The 21311-nt window shown below is 39.1% G+C and overlaps 1 protein-coding gene across 15 annotated transcripts in view; it reads left to right on the plus strand.

The window, feature by feature from the left end:
- PCNT (pericentrin) overlaps positions 1-21311 on the plus strand; it is a 71135-nt gene that overhangs the window by 11525 nt on the left and 38299 nt on the right. For 9 of the 15 annotated variants that reach the window (XM_088058678.1, XM_014257780.2, XM_088058688.1 and 6 more), the window contains exons 7-25: positions 169-2631; positions 2717-2809; positions 3025-3201; positions 4146-4401; positions 6249-6307; positions 6485-6659; positions 7258-7394; positions 7919-8030; positions 8976-9008; positions 10548-10812; positions 11049-11136; positions 11684-11900; positions 12791-13017; positions 13910-14376; positions 16110-16686; positions 17326-17559; positions 18516-18680; positions 20371-20505; positions 21024-21175. In XM_088058678.1, the coding sequence (XP_087914804.1) occupies positions 169-2631; positions 2717-2809; positions 3025-3201; positions 4146-4401; positions 6249-6307; positions 6485-6659; positions 7258-7394; positions 7919-8030; positions 8976-9008; positions 10548-10812; positions 11049-11136; positions 11684-11900; positions 12791-13017; positions 13910-14376; positions 16110-16686; positions 17326-17559; positions 18516-18680; positions 20371-20505; positions 21024-21175 (6032 nt within the window). The remainder of the gene's footprint in view (positions 1-168; positions 2632-2716; positions 2810-3024; positions 3202-4145; positions 4402-6248; positions 6308-6484; positions 6660-7257; positions 7395-7918; positions 8031-8975; positions 9009-10547; positions 10813-11048; positions 11137-11683; positions 11901-12790; positions 13018-13909; positions 14377-16109; positions 16687-17325; positions 17560-18515; positions 18681-20370; positions 20506-21023; positions 21176-21311) is intronic. The other 6 variants (XM_088058682.1, XM_088058685.1, XM_088058687.1 and 3 more) reach the window with 3 other exon arrangements.

The raw sequence follows: 21311 nt of genomic DNA on the forward strand, positions 1-21311 counted from the left end.
CATACATTAATGAAACAGCTTAATGTCTGGTTTAATTTAAGAATGTAATTAGTAGTGCCATAAATAGAAACCTTAAACTTAAGCATTATTTCTGAATGCAAATTAAAAACGTGACGTTTAAGGAAATGAAATCATGGCATATTTTATATGTAATGTTTTATTTTTAAGAATACCAAAGGTAAAGAAAACCCTCTTGTCCAAAGGGAAGAGGATATGAAAGATACAATGCAAGAGCTATACAAAAGCATAGCTGAAAAAGAACAATTTATTAAAAGTCTTCAAGATGTCCTGACATCAGAAAGATCTGGCTTGTCTATACTACAGCACACACTTTCTCTCCGGGACTCAGAAATAACAGAATTAAAAAAAGAAATCGCTTTATCCAAAGTAAAAGAACAGCAACATATTGAAGAACTGAAAATCAGTCATGAGAAGGATATTTGCAGACAGCTGGATAACTTGAGAAATGAGCTGGAGAAGTGCCACAGAAGAGAGATTGCAGAAGCCAAGCAGGTCTATGAAGAAGAAATTATTTTAAAATATAAAAGTGAACTTGAACAGTTAAAGAAAGAACTCTGTGCTTTGAATTCTGAAGAACACATTCAGAATTTGAATGGCATAATAATTGACTTAAATATAAGGCTTCAAGAATCTGAAATTAGTAAAGAAAATTTGAAGATGAAACTTGAAAACCAACGGGAAGACTTCCAGAGGGAAAAATCGGAAATAGAAACTAAATACAAGGATTTAATTGATGGCCTTAACTATCGACTTTCTCATGCAGAAGAGCAAGTGAAGGAAGCCCAGCGATATAAAAAAGAAAAACAGTCCTTGAATGAGGAGATTCAGAAACTGAATTCCTACATCCAGGAATTAAATGAAAAGCAACTTTATGAGGCTGAAAAAAGTATAGATGTAAGGCAAAAGCATGAAGGAGAGATAGTCTCTAATAAAAAGTTATTGGAATTGAGGGAAAGCCATATTTTATCAAGGATGTCTCAGTTGGAGGGAGTGGATCTTGAGGAGATGTGGGACGCAGCAGACCAGTCAGAAGTTAGAGATGAGCCAGTGCATGGAGAACTGGAGTTCCAGCATGACTCCTCAAGGAATCAATTAGAAGAAACAAAGAATTTAGAGATCATGAAGGATAATGGAAGTAGTGAAGGGGAGAACCTGTCTGAAGAACCCTTGTCAGAACTAGGGCTTTTCAGTGGTGATGTAGGTATATTGGCTAAGTACCTCATTTCCACAGAAACTCCAGAAGACTCCTGTGTGTCCAGCTCCTCAGAGGGCCATGCCATTGAAGAGGGCAGATGCAGTATGTATGGGTTAGACAACAGTGTGCTCCTAGGACCCAGCAGAGATTTTATATCTTCTCCATTAAACTCTAGCCTTGATGACGGGACATGTCTCAGTGGCTTGGCTCAAGATGTTTTTGAAGAGGCAGAGGCGAGAGCAGAAGCCTTTGTTTCATATATGTCAGATGGCTCCCTGCAGCAAAATAAAATTGGAGACCACGGTGACACAGAGGATGATGAGATGATGTGTTTAGCAGAGAGACCTCTGAAGCCAGCTGAACAGCTCCATCAGGAGTCAGCCTTGGAAATGCCTTATCAGGATACCCAAGAAGCTGTTCGAAATTGGGAAAAAGCCATGTCTGAGCTCTCTCACATGCATGCAAAACTGCAGGAAGAACACAAAGCACGGATCTGTTGTGAAAAAGAACTTCTTCAGAAAATGGAGAGGGAGAAAGAACTTGAAAATCAACTCATGCTTCTAGTAAAACAGCAGAGTGAGGATGGAGGCCAGCCATCTCCAGCACAAGTGTCAAACCCCTGTACATGGCTAGAAATGGTGAAAGACCTCCAGGAGGAAAGAGACATGTTGGTGATGCAGCTGCAAACTCAGGAGGAGTTAGTGAGAGGTATTCAGGAGCAGAAAACAGCTTCTGATTCCGTGACAAGCGAAGTGCAGGCTCTTTTTGACCATCAGTTAGCAGCTTTGCAAAGTCAAAGGGATTGGATGCAAAGCCAGCTTAATGCTCAGAAGGCTAAAAATCAGAGAATAGCAGAGCTGTGCAGTCAGAAACCCATATCTGAAGAGACATTGCTAAAAGAACAGGAATTGCTCAAAGCTGAAATCAGTACTAAAGAACAAAATTTAGCACTTTTGTTGAAGGAAAAAGCAGCCTTAAGAGAGAGACTATCCCACGTTGAGGAGGATCTGTTAAAAGCAGAACAAGCACTTGCAGAGAATGCTAGCATCATTGAGGACCTTGAGAAAAACATCCATGAGCTTAATGCTGAAATGAAAAACATCAAAGAAATACAGGAGTGTGAAAGACTGAGCTATGAGGACAGGTTAAACCTCAGCAACCAACAAATTAATAAACTTACTGCTGAAATAAAGGAAAAGACTACTGAATATAGTGAGGAAAAAAGCCAGTTGACTGAAGAAATTGCCCAGTTGAAAAAGGCTCATTTGGAGCTTGAGGCTCTCTTGCAGGAGTCCTGTCAGGCTGCCCAGGAGGCTCAGTCCAAGATGGAGAAGCACTACAAAGAGGAAATGGATAAGATGGAGAATCAGCACCTTACTGAATTAACTGAAGTGAGTTTGGCACACAAGAGAGAGGTAGGAAACCCTGAAAACTGCAGGAGTTGTGGGGTTTTGGAATGCTTAAGGTAGCCATTTCTAATGTTTGTATGCCTGTTTTCAGATAGAAGAGTTAAATGCTGAAATAAAAGACAAAGTGGAAGAACAACGGAAGTTGGAAGAAAAAAGAAAGGAAGAGATTGCTATAATAAAAAAGGTACATGGTGTAATTTGGTTTGTTTTGGAAAAGTAAAGTAATTTTGCCTTGTCACGTAAGCAGTGTAAACATTTTAGATATGCAAAATTCTATTTATTATTTCTTTCTGTGGTGTTTTCATTTTGGGATCAGGAGGAGGGGATAATTCTTGTTCCATAATTAGGGCTAAACAAACATATTTTGAAGAAAGCTTGTCATCTGAGTATTCTCTGCAGGTTCATGAACGAGAGCACGATCGGGAAATCTCTGAGCTGGCTGCTAAACACTCAGAGGAAATGGAGAAGCTCCGTGCTGAGCTAAAGGAGGAACAGAGGAACCTTCTAGATGAGCTCCAGCAGCAAATGGCAGCCACACACAGAGCAGAGCATGAGCAAGCTCAGCTCCAATCCCAGGTGAAAACAAGAAACACAGTGATTAATATAGTTCTTAGCTGACTGTTGATGATCTCCAGCATACACAGAAATCAAGGAGCCTTCTCCTTAATTTTTGTGGATTTTACATGTGCTCTTTCACATGGTGCTGCAACCAAAGTCAATGGAGTGTTCTCTTAGTGAGTGGTAGTAGATATTTTTTAGAGGAGTTCTCCAGAATCCTCACTGCAATTATATTTTAACATGAATTCTGAAGAAAACTGGATGTTTAAATTGATGATTTTAAGAGAGAAAAAACAGCTTTGTAATTTTTTGTTTTGGCACGTTTAACAGGTAAATTCTATAAAGGATATAAACCCCTCCCCCCTTTTTAATTATCCTACTATTAATAATTAGGAATGCTTTCTTGCTAAGCTGAAGTGTGAAACCCTGACTTTTACTTCTATATATTTCCTGGGTTTTTGAACATTTCCACTAAATGCAAAGTGGAAATGGAAAGAATATGTCTAGGTTTAGGTCAAATTATAACCTGTTGGTACACTGGTTAGCTTACTTAAGAATTGAGAAGTAGTGAATTTTATTTCTACTTCTCCAATATCACTTAGATCTTTACTTTGTTAACAAATTATAACCAACACCAAACATAAAGAGCTCTTTCAAAAGACAGTGAAGGGCTGGGGTGAGCTTGTGTTCTGCTTTGATATCAGGAAGTAGACAGATACAGGATATTTGGGAGGAAATTAGGAGGCAGGTAAGGAAAGCCTTTTACATTGCACTGAGAACATTCAAGTCTCATTATAGCAGCTTATTTTAAGGGTTGAAGGGTCCTTGCCACAAAGAAACAGTCTCCAAGTACAGAAAGGCAAAACTCAGATGTGTTTAACAGTCAAAACTTAAACTAGTCATGAAAAAGCAAGCACATTTCATTAGAGGGGAGGGAGAAACCCTTTTTTACTCCACTGCAGACACTGCACAGCCTTGAACTGGAAGCTTTACGCCTGACCTTAAACAATATACACACCTCTCAGCTGGAGCTTACACAGTCAAACCTGAGGAAAGAGAAGGAGACTGCCCTCATGGAGCTGCGGGAGATGCTCAATGACAAACGTGCTCAGGAGGTAGCGATTCTGCAGAGCCGCCACCAGCTGGAGTGGGAGAAGATGAAAGAACAGTGTCTGAAGGAAAAAGAAGACCTTAAGTCCAAGTATCAGCAAGAACTAGGTACTAAAACTGGGGAATAAGTATTTTCTTCCTGCACAGGTTCCTGTCTTGGTGTAGAGCTGGCCTGTGAATGACAGCTGGTGTTACCTCTAGTATGGGCAGGGCTGCCATGTGCAAGAGTGCGTGTTTTATATATAAGAATGAAGTTGTGCAGACCTAAGTTTAGTTGTTCTTTATCTGTAAATTAGTGCTAAACTGAACTACTTTCTTTCAGGAGGCTTTAGACCAAGTTCTCATAAAGAACTTGATCAGTGCAAAGAGCAGGGCTCTTATCCCTTATGTTCTCAGGGTTCTTCTTTCCCGAAGTCAGCGCTACTGTTGTCTTTCTGAGAAGATGTGTGAATGCTTCCTGGCTTACCCTTTTAGTGTTAGGAAGGAATTGGGAAGGAACTGAAAGGCTCAGTGAGAACCTGTAGCTGGGTGTCCTTTGAGCTGCGCTTAATGTAAGATGGTATTGTGGCATAAGTAAGAAGGCAGCTGCACCTCATAGTACTGAAGGCCTGCTGATGATGCTCTTGGCATTGTTTGGGAAATTTCTCTCTTTCCAGGTCAGACCATTTTTTACCTGTATGGCAGAGCTTGAGAAATTTCTGAAGAAAGGTGAATCTTGCAGCACTTCACTGAAGAAGTTTACAGAATCACAGGCTGGTCGGGGTGGAAGGGCTCTCTGGAGATCATCAAACCTCTGCTAGAGCAGCTCCACCCAGAGCAATTTGCATGGGATTGTGTCCAGGAATGTTTTGAATATCTGCAGAGAAAATGGCTCCACTGCCTCTCTGGGCAGCCTGTTACAGGGCTCTGTCACCCTCACAGAAAAGAAGTTTTTCCTTGTATTCCAGTGGATTAATGGAGAACACTCCTAGTTGCAGGCCTCCAGCTAGGCTCTGCAGTGCTCATCACACCCATCTGAGCTCTGAAATATGGTTTAGAAACCATTCCTTTAGGTGTCCTTCTCTAAGAGAAAGAGAACATTCATTTAAGGGTGTTTCTTTTTGATCTAAAAGAAGGGAAATCATTTGTTACCACCAGTAGTGCAGTGAACTGATATCACAGTGAGATTGGGAGCAGGAGGAGGCCAAGAGGCAGTTCTTAATAGCAATCCCATTAAGGTGTGTTTCGCCAATGCAACTTAATTCCAGTTTAATCCCTAAGTTTTCATTTCTCATGAAAAGACTTGAAATAATGATTGCATATTATAAACTATTAAATATTATAAGTAAGCCTAGGTAACAGTGCTTTGATGCTGTGGGAAGGTGGCTAATAGACCTTTACAGGGTTCCTGCAAACCAAAAAAGAGACCGAACAAGGAGCTGGAATTAATTGAGGGAGGAGCTGGAAAGGAAGAATCTATTTGTGTCAGTGATAACTGAGCAGATAGTGGCATCTGTTTTGCAGTCTTTTTTCCTAGACATTTGTAGAAGAAATTTGAAGTTTCCTACCTGCTGCTGCTGTGTGCTACTTCTGTCTTTCTGGAGGTGATTTTGTGCTCGTAGTGGTGTGCAGTGAAATGTTAAAATGACATCAATAGTCATTTGAATTTGTACCTTTAGGGTTATTTTTCTTTTTAGTATCACATTCTCTGTAGACTTCAGCAGGCTTTACTAATTAAATTGAACTTCACTTTCTGAGTAGTCTTTGAAGCTGTAAGTTCTAGAATGCTTGTTTTCTAAAATGAAAGTGAACCAGTGTTCACCTGAAGCAGGTGTGGATGAACTGAGCATCTTGCCCTGCTCTATGCCTGCCCATATAAGTCCTGAGTTTGATGTTGAAAATTGTAATCTCATCCATATTTCTACTTATAATTTAATGTTTTATGTAAATTTATTAATAAGTATTTTATTTCACAGTTGACCAGAGAAAGAAAATAGAATTGGAAATGGAAGACACACATGTCCAGGCATTAGAGGTACAAATTCTGTTCTTTATACAAGGAAAAAATAAAGCTCCTTTCAGAAAACAAGAGCTGTTACAAGTCCCAGATCTGCTACACATTTATTGTAAAGGACAAATAAATGGAGAAATAAAACCTTATTAATTTACTAAATGTGTTTGTTTTAATATAATGCATGTCTTACTCTCTTAGACCCTCAAAAGAGACTGGGAAATAGAGTCTGATAGACGTTTAAAAAACATGTGTGAGGAGCTGTCTGAAAAACATGAGACCGAGATGATCGCACTGCAGAAATCTCTGGAAATGGATTTGGAAAAAGTCAGAGCAGAGCTGGGGCTTCTTTCTGTTGAGAATGTACAATCTAAAAGTAAGTATCATGGTCTGGGAGGCAGCTGTTTTATTGAATAGTGACATAGTTAAGTGATTTTACAATATGTATAAAAGCACATACAAGATGTATTTATGTAGCCTTATTTAAAACCTGGGATGATGGCCTAAGACTGTCTAGACAACAGGTTGTAAATGAAGAATTGTTTAAAACCTGGATAGCATTGCTGCATTTTGACTTCCACAGAGTATGAGATGTAAGGTGAATATTAAAGGGAGGTGCTGTTTTGCTTCTATCTGAAAACCTGTTTTGACACTTGCTGAGTTAATAAAAAATGTGATTAATATTAATAGAAGCTTTTTCTAACAAAAAAATTGCATTTGGGTTGTGAATAGTTAAGGCTTAATGGAACAAATGGTTGTCTCTTGGCTAACTGACAGTGTGGGATGCAGAGAATTACAAAGCAGTGCATGGAAGTGTTTGACTGAAATAATTTACTGTTCTCAAGCATTTCTGTGATTCCCTAAAAGCTAGTGCTTGAGCTAGAGACACGTGTTCCTATTTTTGTTGCACAGAAGCTGTACAGGTTATTCATTAACTGGGATGACAGAGTAACAGAACTAATTTTTAATTTTAGTGAAATGTGTAGAATTGGAGAGGCAGCACCAGTTAGCTATCACAAAATTACAAGAACAGCTGCAGGCTGAACATAATCAACTCCTAGAAGACATAAAGATGAAAAGCCAAGAAAAGGAACAGGAGCTTCAGAAGGAGGTAAATAACATTTCTTTAGTTGTTTAGAGTAGTTGATTACTCTTTATGCAATGAAAACTAGACCATATACATATCATTTGGGTGACCTGTTTGCATTTAGGGATGTTATTGAAAAATCAAAATGAATCATGAAGCAGGTAAATACTGAGTTTCCACAGGAGTTCAAAACCTTTGGAATGCAGTTGCCTTTGTGCCATTTGGTGCCATCTCTTCCTCTGTATATATATTCCAAATTTTCTGGTTCTCACATTTCGTTTTTGTCTGGCTAATACCTTATTTTCTTGCCAGTGAAGATAATTATGACCTCAGGAACACATTCTTCCCTCTGAGAGGAGTGTAATAGTTAAGAGATGCTGCTACTGAGATCTCTTATACTGTCAGGATCTGAGAGTGGTGTTGTCACTGTTTCCACCTATTTCTGACAGAAGTGTCTCTTGCATGTAAAATAAATCCTGAGAACAAAATTGTTTGTGGTGGGTTTGTTGGTTTTTTTTGGTGTTTTAACAAGTGGGGTTTTTTTGTAGCTGGACCAACTTCAGGTCAAGCATGAGCAACTCAAGGCTCAGTCACAAGAAGAAATCAGACAGCTTTGGTCTCAGCTTGACAGTACCCGAGCAAATCGACAAGAGCTAAGTGGTATGTTCATAACCAACACATTTTGGTTTTTGCCTCTTCTTCATACAGAAGTAGACATTATTTACACAAAATGCTTTTAAACTGAGTACCAGAAGCACACAGGAAGGCTACAGTGCACTGGCATGCACTGTATGATCTGTCTCTAGATTGAGGTGGGTCAGTGTCAGATGACCGGTTCTACAGTGTCAAAAAGCATGGTATGACTGTGAGGAAAAGCTTATTTCTGTGCTTTTCCTTTCCCTTCCCACTCACTTCCTGCACACTATGAAAACATTCAGTGAAAACAAAAGGATTTTCAAATTAAGTATCATGTAATTAAAAACTGGAGAAAATGCTGGTCAGTGCAGTAACATGATCCTATTTGTATTTCTGCTTTGAGACCCAGGTGTATTAAATGAAACATCCAGTTTTGCAGTGTAGTGGTTGGAGATGACATCCGCTTTTGAAATAAAATATAGCATCTCATAGATGTGTGTGCACAGACATGTATAACATATTAAAGAACATTTGGGGAAAAAAGCCAACAACCTAGAAACCATGACTCTGCCAGTGTTCTTGTGTTGAAACTCTTGTCTTGAGGTTTTTGAGTTCTGCTGGGGTAGTTAGAACAGAAGGCACATGTAACATACTTCAAATACTACTTACAGATTTTCTGAATAATATAACTGTAGGTAGCTTTTGAAGTGTATTAGAGCAACCATTTTCTTTGATTGGTTTGGTCATACACTAAATAAGTAATTTTTTCTATTAGGCAGACTTTACCTTGACTATTTCATTTTTTTTTTTGTTTTGATATTACAGAATTATAGTACATAGCACTTCATAGTATTTGCTGGAATTCTTCTCTGTAGATCTAATCTTTAACATTTCACATGTCTTCCCATGTTTCTAATCACTCACAATCCCATTCTTTGGACCCTTTGTGTTTCTTCATCTTTCTTGAAGGTGATGAGACCAGAATGCAGGCTCATGGTCCAGGTGAGGCTCTCTTTTGGTATGTGACATCTCAAAGGTGTTTTGTTTTACTCTGCTGTTCTTCATTTGAGTGATGATTTGACCATGCATTTGGGTTGATGGTAGGATTTAAATCATAGCAGCTGCATGATGGGGTTGCTGCAGTGGTGTAAGAATGGCATGCCGGTTCAAAACAACAAAACACTTTTTTGGGTTAATTTTGTGCTAGTAGATTTTGCTGGCTACCCAAAACCTACCTGCATCAGTTTGGACTTCCCTTGTCCCTTCTTGTCACTTGATTCCTCTGGTCCCTGTGCCTGGCAGCTTCTCCCTTTGCAAGCCGGCTTGAACCATGGACTTCACAGAATCATGGAGTGGAAGGGACCTTAAAGATCATCTCATTCCACCCCTTCCACTGTCCAAGCCTCATCCAACCTAGCCTTGAACACTTATTTCTTCTCAGTGAGAATTTTTTCATGCTGGGAGTGCATTTTCTTGTTTGCTACACAAAACCACATTGTGACAATCAGTTGTGTTACTCCTGGTTGGCATCCTCTGTTTCCATCAATGTTTCTTAAGTTTCTCTTGTGTAACATAAGCAATTGCTTGCCTCCAGGCAAGTTGTTTCTTTTCAAGGAACTCCTCCAAGTGTATTTCCCACTTCAGTTGATTCTTTGGGGATTTAACTAACTTGAATTATTTGGAAAGTTGAGTTATTGGGAAAACTTACATCTCTTGAGATTTTTTTTCCCCCTTTTTCCCTACCTTTTAACTTCCCAAATTGTTACTGCTGCTTTAATACAGAAGCGGGGGAAGAAATCTCTTGGAGGGCTGATGAAAAAGCTGCAATGCTGGCCATTGTTCTCACTCTCTGGAAGGAGGGCAGCCTTGGTAGCTGCTTTTTACTTGCATTCCTGTTTTACTGGTTGATTCTTTTAATCCAGACAGTTCGGCCTCTGAGCACACAATGGGTAGCAAACCATCATTAAAGTAATCCAGAATTGATTTTATTTTCCTTCCTGTGATTTTTGGTTTTCTGCGCAGTTTATGCTCAGTTTGGTTTTGTTTGGATAGTTTTGCCTGGAGCAAATTAAATGTTCTTGAATAATTTATTGCTTCTGGGTGCTACAACAGCAAGCAGGTGTGAAGGTTAAGCAATAGTGCATGACTCTGCTTGTTACCAGCCTAGTCCTGTACTGTAAGAAAACAATGAGACCTAACATTGTGCTGGTGGTTTTGATTCTTAGTGTGAGTGGTTTCTCTGAACGTACTGTAACTGTAACTGAGAATGTTTTCAGAGGAAGGAGTTCTTGTCTTTCAGAAATTCATTTTTCTTATCTCATTGCTATTTCCAGTGAATGGCTCTTACTTCAACCTGTGATCTCTGCCTTCTGTGAGTCCCATTGAGAAGGAAGTGGCTTGTGGTGTTTTTCATGGGAATATTAATGGGGCAATGCCATTCCTAAACCACTGACACTCTGCAACTAAATCTAATCTTCACAGAATCATTTAGCTTAAAGATATATATTCTTAGTGCTTGTGTTGGTTTTGCCTCCATTCCAGAGCTAAAAGAGCAGCTCCTGGCTCGAGCATCACAGGTAAAAGAAATAGAGTGTTTAAAACAGGAGTTTGAACAGCAGTGTCAGCAGAGAAACAAGGAGCACGAAGCTGAATTGGAACAACTGAGACTTTATTTTGAAAACAAGTTAATTGTTGCTGAAGAAAACTACAAAGAAGAATTGACTTTGTTGCATCAGAGACCGCAAGAACTGAAGGACTATTCACTGTCGGAGTTGGAAATGAGTCAAGATCAAGTAGGGGATATCAGGTGATCTGTTCTTTTCCCTTTCATTTTATGACAGCATGCTTCCATTTTCTTTTTGTTTACCATAAAAGATGATAGCATCTAAATCTATTGGGATTGAGTATTAGGTGATGGCCCAGTCCTGAGCAGTTGTTATAGTTGCTCTTTGCTTGCTTTCAGTACTACACCATAAGTCATCAAGTAAATTTAACTGAATTCATGACATATCACAGCCTTAAACTTTAAAACCCTTTTCTCAGTTCTTCTGTCACACTTTTTGAAGAGTCTGCTGAGAAAGAGAGAAGTGGTGCACTTGGTCAGCTAAACCAACAGCTTGAACAACAACAGGTAGGATTTTTGCTATATTTTAAGCTTTACTGTTCTTCACATGACCTGTATGAAAACTGATGTCTGATTCCTAGCTCTTACAAAGAGTAAACTAATTTCAGATGTGTAGTAGGGCTTAATTATTTTTGACAGGAATGTTGTAAATTACCATCTTTAAATAGCTCTCAGCCTCAGAGAGGCTGTGGAGAAGTACAGCTGAAACAGTGCTTTGTAATTTTGTGTGGTGTTTGGATTATCCTGTGCTGAGTTAGGAGCTTATCAGTTCTTCTACACAAGTGCAGAATTCATGGTGTTTCTCTTCTCTGTAGTTCTGGTAGTAATTGTGGCTGTCCATGTTCTCTTCAAGCCAAGATGCTAATTTGCTCCCTCTTAAATTTATGCCCCTATTTTCATGCACCTTGCTGTGACTGAAGATCTCAACATTTTTGCTCAACTTATTTCAAGTTGACTATGTGTTTGGAAAAGGAATTTTCCTTTCTCTCATTGAAAGGTTCTTATCATGGTTTTTAGAAGCTAAAGATCTCTACCTAACACTTTATTTCTGTAGGAAGAACTTGCCTGTTTGCAGCTACAGCTTACAGAACAACACAAGCATGAATTGGATTCCTTAAGATCCTCCCTTGCACTTGAGTATAAAGAGGACCTGATGAAAATGAAGATGGATCTGTCAGACAAATATGTAACAGAAATTGAGGCCATGAAAAGAAAGCATTGTTTAGAACTTGAGCAGCTCCGTGCCCAACTTTCAGAAGAACATTCTAAAGGTAGGATGGCCTGATAGACTGGGAAGGGAAACAGTAAGTTGGTTGTGTGGCTTATATTTTTCTTTGAACAGGCTTATCTGAAGAAGTTTTCAACTTATTAGTTTACCCTAAACTATGGGGAACATTGAACAGATGTTAATCCCTTTTGTTGAGCACTTACGGGCATGTTGAGTTGCACTTCAGAAGATTTGGTGACCTGAAGTTGTTTATTCTGTAGTAAAAACTACTAGAACTGTGGAACAGTTGCTAAAAGGAGTTGTTCAGGTTTCCATTTCTGGTGCCTAGAAGGGCACTGTCATACAAACATTTGGACTAACAATACATAACTTAGTTAGCTAATTTGACACACATGGTTATAGTTGTATTCCATTGTATGTTGGTTAAAAGGATTAGTAAAGCTTTTTAAATTTGCAGTTATAATTCTTACCTTGAATTATTTATTTTTAATACTAGAGAGACTATCAAAACTGCTTAAATAAGAATGTTTAGAGATTTGTCCCATCTGACTTCCAGGGAAATGCCTTGTATAATATGATGTGCAAAAGAGCAGATAAAACTTCCATAAATCTGTCATTACATTGCCCATAAAGAAAGCTTGCTCCTCTGGCTGTTGCAGATAAGGAGGGAGGTCATGCCACAAGTTTTATGATTATTTCTGTGTGTGTTAATACTGGTAAATTCCCAAGGCAGTGATAAAATGGAACAGAGTATATAAAATCATCCAGCTAAGGGGTTCTCCTTGTCCTGTAGTTAGCATGGGTATGGATAAATTGCACAGCTGACAACATTCAGCTTTATTTCTGTGCATCAATAGGAGCTGTTGAAATAAATTCCAGAATGTCATTTTATTGTCTGGCTTGGATTTTTTAGGTTTTTTTTTTTCCTTCCAGAAATCACCAAGCTGTGTCTCCAGAGTGCTCAAGATGTAGCATGTCAGGTTGAGATAGAGGTGTCTGTGTTGGAGGAAGAGCACAAAGCCAAGCTCGCTCTCTCCAGCTCTGAGAAACAGCGTATTGCAGAGCTCTCAGAGGAAATAAGGCATTTAAAGGAAGAGATTATAAAACAAAAAGATTTTTCTGAGCAAAATGAAAAGCATCTGAAAGAAGAAATGGAAAAGGTAATTTGTACTACAGAACTGTTTTGTGTAGAGTTGGGCAAGCTCCAGCCTGGTGGGAAGGCCAAGGGAGGGGAAGGCAGCACTTGCACTTAGAAGTCCCTGGTTTGGGGATAGTAGCTAAACTTTAAATGTACTTGCCTGGATAGACACAAATGTTGGAATACATTTCTGTTTTGGTATAATTCTTGTACCTCAAAGTCTTAGAGCTGAGACAATCATACACAGTACCATCACTCTTACATGTTAAATCAGCTGTTCAGTCTGAGAATTAACTTAGATTGGATGTTAATCCCTTGCTTAAATTGTTGCATATTTGAGTGCTTGTGAGAATTAGATGGGTGAAGCTCTTATTTATCAAGTCCTCCTTTCCACCCTTTTTAAAGAGCCATGTATCCTTTTCCAGGCTTAGAAATTGATGGAGAAAGCTAGAGAGTCTTTTTTTGCCTTCTGTCACTGAGCAGTCATTTGCTGCTTTGGCTTCTGTTCTTATGTTACACGCTTTTTATGTGGCTTTTAAAAGAAGTTTAAAAAGGGGTTTTATTCATGCCTAATATAAACACCTAAGATGCCCATAGCTGTGTAAGTTGAACACCTGAAAAGAAGATAAACGACCTCAAGAAAAGTCAACATAGAGTACCATATTAATTATAGAATTCTGCCTTATTTTTTTCTTATCTTAATAACCCAGATTAATTCTTAATAATGCATTGAATTCAATGCATCATGTCAGTTTATAAATTTAGTTATTTCAGCCTTACTTTCATTAGGAAGGGTTACTTCACTACAAGAATTTAATCTTTCCAAGACCTTAAATACCTGAGTGTTCATTTCATGCACTTCAGTTTGGTTTTGGTGGTTTATTCTTTTTTCTTTTAAATAATTGTCTTCACAGGTAAAATATAAAATTGCTGAGGATCACAAAAATGAATTAAGAGAAGAAGTCCAGAAAATAGAGAATATGTACAAAGAAAAAGAGAAGAAATGGCAATGTGAAAGTGAGGCCCAGAGAATCCTAGCAGAAGAGAAGTTATCGCTATTGCACATAGAACTGCAAACCAGAGCAGAATCTGAGAAGCAGAACTTGCAGAAACAGTTTGAACTCCGTGAAGCTGAAATGATTCAGCTTCAAGATCACCAAGCTGCCAAAATTCTAGAGCTAGAAAAGCTGGTGAAGGAGCAGCAAAACAACTTGCAGCAGCTGGAGGACAGCCTTGGAGGTGCCCAGGCTGTGCAGAAAGCTCAGCAGCAGTACGAAGCTGACCTGGAGGCAGTCAAAGCTGTCATGGCGAAAGAAATGGAAAAAGCCACACTCAGCCTGCAGGAAGAATGTGCACTGAAACTCCTGGAAGCACAAAACAAGTAAGTTTCCCTTAGAAGCTCACTCATTGTTAGAGTTGCTTTGTCTTATTTTAAACTTAGTGAGAGTGCAAGGTAGTCACTTGATGGCACTATCTGATTTACATATATAAAGCTGCTGTCCCAGGGAACAGCACTGTTGTCTGTTATCATCTGCTGTAGATTTTGCTTTGTGTAAAGGCATTTCATCTAGTCTAGCAAATAAAATGTAGTCGGGTTTTGCCTGTTAGGAGTTACAGCAGAGATGGAAATCATAGACCAGCCTTCAAAGAGAAGCGTGACAGGATATATAAGTGTGTTACAGCCTGGGCCACAACGAGATCCCAGAGGATGACCTGTGTCACTCAGCCTGGAGCACACCAGTAGAAAATACTGGTGATTTAAGACAAAGGGATGGATTCTCGTTTGATAATCCAACAACTGGTTTATTGAACACAGCCACAAACAGGTTCAGGGATGAGAACAAGAACTGGTCTGAGGGCTCAGGGTAAAATGGGGGCAGAAGGGGTGCATCTGATGGTCAAGGGCCGGTAGGGATAAAGGAAAGTGGTGCATGGGAGTGGCTAAAGGTTGGGAGAGCCAATAGGGCAACAGGGGTGGAGTTCTGCAGGAAAACAGAGCCAATGGGGGTTAAGGGAAGAAAGAAGATTCCAGGAAATTTACATAAATGGCAAACGGGGGCTGAACAAGGGTGTTACCAATTTCCACAAACCGCTAGAACACCAGAACCCAACAGGTACTAACGTGTGGCTGCAAAAACCCGTGAGAACAAGGTTTTCCCCACCCTAATCTAGAGGGGTGTCTCTCCAGGGTTAAGGCACTTGGGCCTCCACATAAGCGGAAAAATTCTCTGTTTTTAAACAATTCGAATGAATGTAAACAAGCTTTTCCTGGTGAATGAAACTTGTGCTAACCATTGAATGCTGAGGTTAATGGGGCCCCCTTTGGTATTCTTTAGTTCTGAAACTACTGTTTTTCTTCCCCTTCCTACACCTGTTGTTTCAAGTGAATTAAGGGAAGTAAACAAGCTCATATTGGTATTTGCATGCTTTGCTTCAAATTTATCCCTTCTTCCCTTCCCAAAAATATGTTCACAGAACAAGACTGGAGAAATAATGACTGTAAGTAAACACTGAAAGCAGCAACTTAACTTTTAGACAAGTTTTTTTTTCAGTTATTGGTGTGCATGCAAAAATCCTGTAGTTACAGTAGATTGCAGTAAATGGCAGTACTTCAGATACTAGATTTTCTGCATCAAGCTTTAAGGAGAGATCAGCTGGGTTTGGTGGAGCCCCCAAGTATCCCACATACATCTCCACAGTGATTTTATGTCTGTCTTTACCAGGTGTTTTTAGAGGTGTTTGTTATGACAGTTCATTTATTTGCAGATAACACATTTGAGATGTAGCAATATATACACCATGAGATACTGTCACGTTAGTATTTCTCAAACATGTCGGTCTCTATTTGTAAGTTAATAGGGATGCCAGGTTCTCTAGTAATAACCAGATACTCCCAGGTGACATTGCAGAAAGCTTTAATTATGTGGCTATGAAATCATTGTTGTTGCTTGCTCTGAATTTATTTCTCTATTTGAGGCATCAAGTAAAACTTGTGGAGGTTAAGTGAGCTCTATTTATTTTCCTTGGATTATTACTTATTAGCTCAATCATTTAAAAAATAAAAACAATGCCTTTTTTGACAATAGCTTCTTAATTTTCTTGGAAATAATACAGGTTTATGGAGGAACACAAAGCAGTGACTCAGAAATTCACAACTGAGCAAGAGATTCTTCTCCAAAAGCTGAAAATGAAACATGTGGATGAGCTGGAACTCCAAAGTCAGCAGTTACAGGAGAAGCATAAGCAGCAGATTTTGTCTCTGACAGCTGATTTTCAGGCAAAACACCAAGCTGAAATTGAGACACTTAAATCTACACTGGAAAGTAAACAGCAGATTCAGCTTGAAAGTTGTGTTGCTGAACTACAGACAAAGCATCAGGCCCAAATTGATGAGCTGGAGGTTAAGCACTTATCAAATCTGGATTCCTTGGAGTCTTCCTACCTATCTGAAATTCAGAGTGTAAGAGATGAACACAGTTGGGCTCTGGAGAAGCTGCAGCTGCAGCACAGGGAGCAGCTTCAAGAGCAGGATAAAATGCATCAGGCACAACTACTTCAGGAGGTTGAGATGCTGAAATTAAAGCATGCTGAAGAACTTCAACTTATCCAAAATAATTTGAAAATTGAGCTAGCTACTGTTAATATGGAAAAGCTGAAAACCATGGCTCTTGAAGCAGAAGAAGCTCATAAGGTGAGTCAGAAAGAAAACCTAGCACAGGAGGTGAAATTTCATGACACATTGTGTGGGATCACCTTTTCCTTTGTTCTTGGGGGATATTTTCACAATGTCTTCGTGCCAGCACAGACACATTTTATCTGGCCATATTCTGAGCTGAAACAGGAAACTCCAGCTGAAAATTAAATCCATCTGTTGCTTCCTGCCCCAAATGCTCAGTCTAATGAGTTTTCTATATCATTTGTGGAAAAGGTACAAATGAGATATATCTTTTAATGTTTTTAAGATTGGAGGGGGTCTTCATTTTGTGGCTCAGACCTTCTCTCCCTGGTAGAGCTGTTGTGTAAGTCTTCAGAAAGTGATTAGACCAAAGCAAATGCAATTTTGGAGGTTAAGTTACAGCTCTAGGAATCTAAAGATCTTTCTGAATAAGTAAGGATTTACAAAACTTACACTAGATAAGAAAAATAAACCCATTTAAATGCTTTAGAGAGTATGTATATATGTATGTATGCTCATCCTTCATGAAACAATATTGTTCCTGTTTACTTTAAAAGCTTTGATACAGCAGGACATGTGCTTGACAAATGGGTTGCAAAGATACTTATACTTGCTTTTTTTCCCTCTCCTTTTTTTAAATTAATGCTTATGCAGGATGATCTGAACACAGCTCTTCGAAATCAAAGGCATTTGCTGGAGGAAGAAAAATGTCTGGCTCTGGATCTGTTACGTGAAGAAGTGCTGCAGATGGAGGAAAAGCACAAGAGAGCACTCAAAGAGCTTCAGGACCTTCATGAGGCAGATATTAGGAAACATAAGGAAGAGTACTCCATAGAGCTGGAAAAAGAGCTAGGGAAGCTAAAAGCACAGCATGAACGTGAGCAAGAGGTCAGAATGCTGCTAACACCTAAACTCAAAACAATCCATGTTTTATCATAAAGTAAATTCAATTTTATTAAGCTTTGAAATAAGGCTGTATATCTAGATGGTTTTAGAATTTTTTTAATAGTGGCAGTAGTAAGAGGATATAATCTGACTACTGCAGATGCAAGCAGCAGCTAGTGTTACATATTGCACTCATACAGTAGGAAAAGTCACAAACAAAATGAGCTTTATCCAGTTATAACCACAGAACACATTAAGTTAAAACATTACTACTAACTTTTGCTTTTTCACTTACTAAATTGAAAATTTTATATTGTTCCAAATAACTCTTAAATCACTTTTAGAAGAGTAGATTGCCAGGGGAGGAAGTTTCATTAGTTTCCTGGGATGTTCTAATGGTGATTCAGTCTTCAAGTGCATCATCCTGGGAAAAGGATTTGTCTATCTGATGACAACAGTGACTCTTCTTAGAGAGAATAGTAGCATAAAAAACCCTAAAAGAACAAAAATCTCTCAAACCTTTCACTGTTGTATCCCAGGATAATTGCACTGTATAGAGATGTGTAGTGTTTGTTCCCATTTGAACAAGGGAAATCACATCTTGACAAAATATGCTGTCTGTGTTTCTCTCCCCCTCTTTCCTCTTTATTTTTTGAGTTTTTTTTTTAGGGAAGTGTCTCTTGGAAAGAGTAAGTCCAAAGTACTTTGCTGGTCTGACCTGATGGCCTCATGAATACAGGAGATATTTGATACCTAATGCCTAGTTGTTTCTTATCTATTTTTATCAACCTGCTTTTTTCTATACTCAGCGTGATGATAAATGACAGCCCTGTATGACCTTGAGGATTGTGAATGTACTCTCAGAATTTGGTTTAGCTTGGTCAGTTTAGTTTGGTTTCATCTTTTCCTTAATTCTAACACTGTGGCTAAAATATTTTATCTTCCTTCCTTGTCTGCAGCTGTATGCTTCTGCATCAGCCTCTGAAGTAGAATCTGTGAGAACAGCTCTTCTGGCTCAATTTGCAGAGGTAAAATTGAAGCAGCAGCTTCAGTTCCAGGAGGAGATTGAGCTGTTGAAGTGTCAGTCAGAGGTGCTGCTGGAACAGCAGATTGCACAGCTGAAGGTAGGCTCTGGTGAAAATGTGCTTCTGAGTATGCACTGGGAGTGTGTTTCACTGAAAAAGAACAATTGGTGTAACATTTTTGTTCTTCAGCCTCTAAAATGACAGTCTGAGTGAGATCTCTCCCATGGTTCACAGTGTTAGAACTAGAAAAACAGCACTGGAAATAAAGCAGTCTACTGTGGGCAATTGTCTTTACCACAGGCTTGTCTTCAAGTCCTGAACTGGATATGAAGTGTCCTTCAGCTAAAACCAAAAAAATCAGTGGAACATGCTCTAAGCAGCATTCCTTGTGTACATGTTCAGTTTGTCATTGGAGACTTTTTCTTCTTAGTGTCTGCAGAGACTGTGCTCTTGGTCTATCATCCCACATCTACTGCACATACTGTGTGTATGTGGCAAAATATTCAGTTTCATCTAAGCCTGTACCAAGTGTGTGATGGCAGTCAGATACTTTGTCTATGTCTATGAGATACTTTGTTGATACTCTTGTTATTACTCGCTGCTTTCATTGATTCACCATGATAAGCATCATGATAAGCATTTTCAAGATGTTTCCTGCCTCTGGCCCTCTGTGTAGTCCTGATCACTATTTCACCTCTCTCTGGCTGTTGCAGCTGTCTTTTGAAACAGAGGGCACAGATGTATCCTGAAAAATTGTTTTGGGTTATTTGGCACTGCTGTCCTCAGCTGAACCCCAGTCTCCAGCCCATAAAAGCTGGGACTGAACTGAGTGTTATGCAGAAACTCCAGAAATTATCCCTGTTTTTTTTTTCTCTTATGCTGCCTTAATAAGCATTTGTGACACCAGAAACTTCACTTTTTGTTGAACCTTTTCCAGGGCTAATTCTCCTGCTGGTACAGCTGACTATGGATTCAATTGGGGATTTTTTTTGCCACATGAACTTGATGACCAGTGTTTTGTCTCAGAAGAGATTGGATCTTTTTGCATTTGTCAGACTGAGCTGTATTGTGGCTGATGCAGTTTTTTACAAGCCTTTCCCTTCCCACTCCCCTGTGCTGATTATGCAGTTGTCTTCAAGCCAACATGTTCCCTTGGTTTCTTCCCTCTGCCTCCCCTAGCAGATTTGAGGTATTCAGAATTGTTGTCTGTGCTCTGACATACTCTCTAAGTGCTTCTGAGAAGAACAAGCAGGCTACTTCAGAGATTTTGTCCACAAATGCCATGTTCTAGGTCAAGGAAAGTCATCCTACCCCTTTCTGTCAGCTGCTTTTTACCTTCCTAACTGCTAAAGCATGGGACAGACTGGCTCGGGATTCATGTCAGCTTGGGTCTGCAGGTCTTCTGCTCTGAAGTCTTATTTCTTGCCATGGGGGAAAGCTGTTTTCTTGACTTACCAATGTAAAAAATAGGTGAAAAAATTAATTTTGGAGTGTATTGGTGTTCATAGATAAAATTGTGGCTCATCAATGATGAGTTCAGAGGGACAGTTACTGCCCTGGTTCTGCTGGCCACATTATTTTTGATTTTGATCACAGTTTCAGCATAATTTTGTTGTTTGAAAGTGTTGATGTGTAAGTTACAGCTTATTATTCTGAAAGGCAGAATGTGTACTTCTAAAGAATACGGAAAAAATACAGGGGCTGTTTGAGCATTTTTGGGAGGGTGGTAGTGGTGGTGTTTGGGCACTTTTTTCTTCTCAGTAAATCCAAGTATATATGATTTATGCAGGATGAATTTGAAGCTGAAAAAAAGGACAAGGAGCAGATGTTGATTCAGGAGAGGGAGAAGGCACAGGCTGCTCACCAAAAGGAACAAGAAATGTTATCAGCTCAGCTGCAGGAAAAGGCAACAATAATTATCCAGGTGTGGAGAAATTACTTCAAATTTAGATTTTAAATGTGTTTTTGGGGTTATATTTTAGAGGGACTGCAGTTTTAATTATTGTGATATATTAGACTAGGGGAAAACAGAGTAATGCTAAGAGTTTCCTGACTGGGAATGCATTACTCATTCCAGCTCTCCTTGTAGGACTTGATGAGTGTTGAGAATGTTGGCATGGGAACAGAATGCTTTTCTGTCTTTGCAGTTTTCTCCCAAATAGATATTTTGACTTATTTGCTTAGCTTACTTATGAGACAGAGTTTCTAACAAAATGGCAGTAATTTGTTTGGCAGCGAATTCTGGAGGTGGGTGTGGATATATACGTACAAATATGTATTTTTATTTATATGTAATCATATGTTTTAGTCTGGTATAGGTATCATCTGAACAAATAAATATAAGGACATAAGTAATCTTCTAGAAACTTGTTTTCAGGTAGAGTTTATAAAGCAAAGTTTAAGCAAAATTGTTGACTTTGTGTTGTTACTGTATTTCCACAGCTGGAAAAGAAAGTGGCGTCTTTAAAGCATGAGATAGGGGAGACCAACTCTGAACTGGAGACACTCCTTCAGCGGCGGGACAGGGAAAACCAAGAAGGAGGAAATTTGGTAGCCCTCTTGAGGTCTGATATTGAGCAGTCCAAGGAGGAAAGGTCTGTTCATCTTTGGTTACATAATTCTTAGTGCTTGGAGTTTTTTTGTTTGCTTGTTTCCTCTCTTCTCATAAAGAAATCAATAATCTGGCAAAACTAAGCCAGCTCAAAATAGTAGGGTTGAAGGATGATATAT

This window comes from Pseudopodoces humilis, chromosome 8 (assembly GCF_049639895.1).
Source record: "Pseudopodoces humilis isolate 2021_Gansu_Grassland_sample_001 chromosome 8, ASM4963989v1, whole genome shotgun sequence".
Classification (NCBI taxonomy): domain Eukaryota; kingdom Metazoa; phylum Chordata; class Aves; order Passeriformes; family Paridae; genus Pseudopodoces; species Pseudopodoces humilis.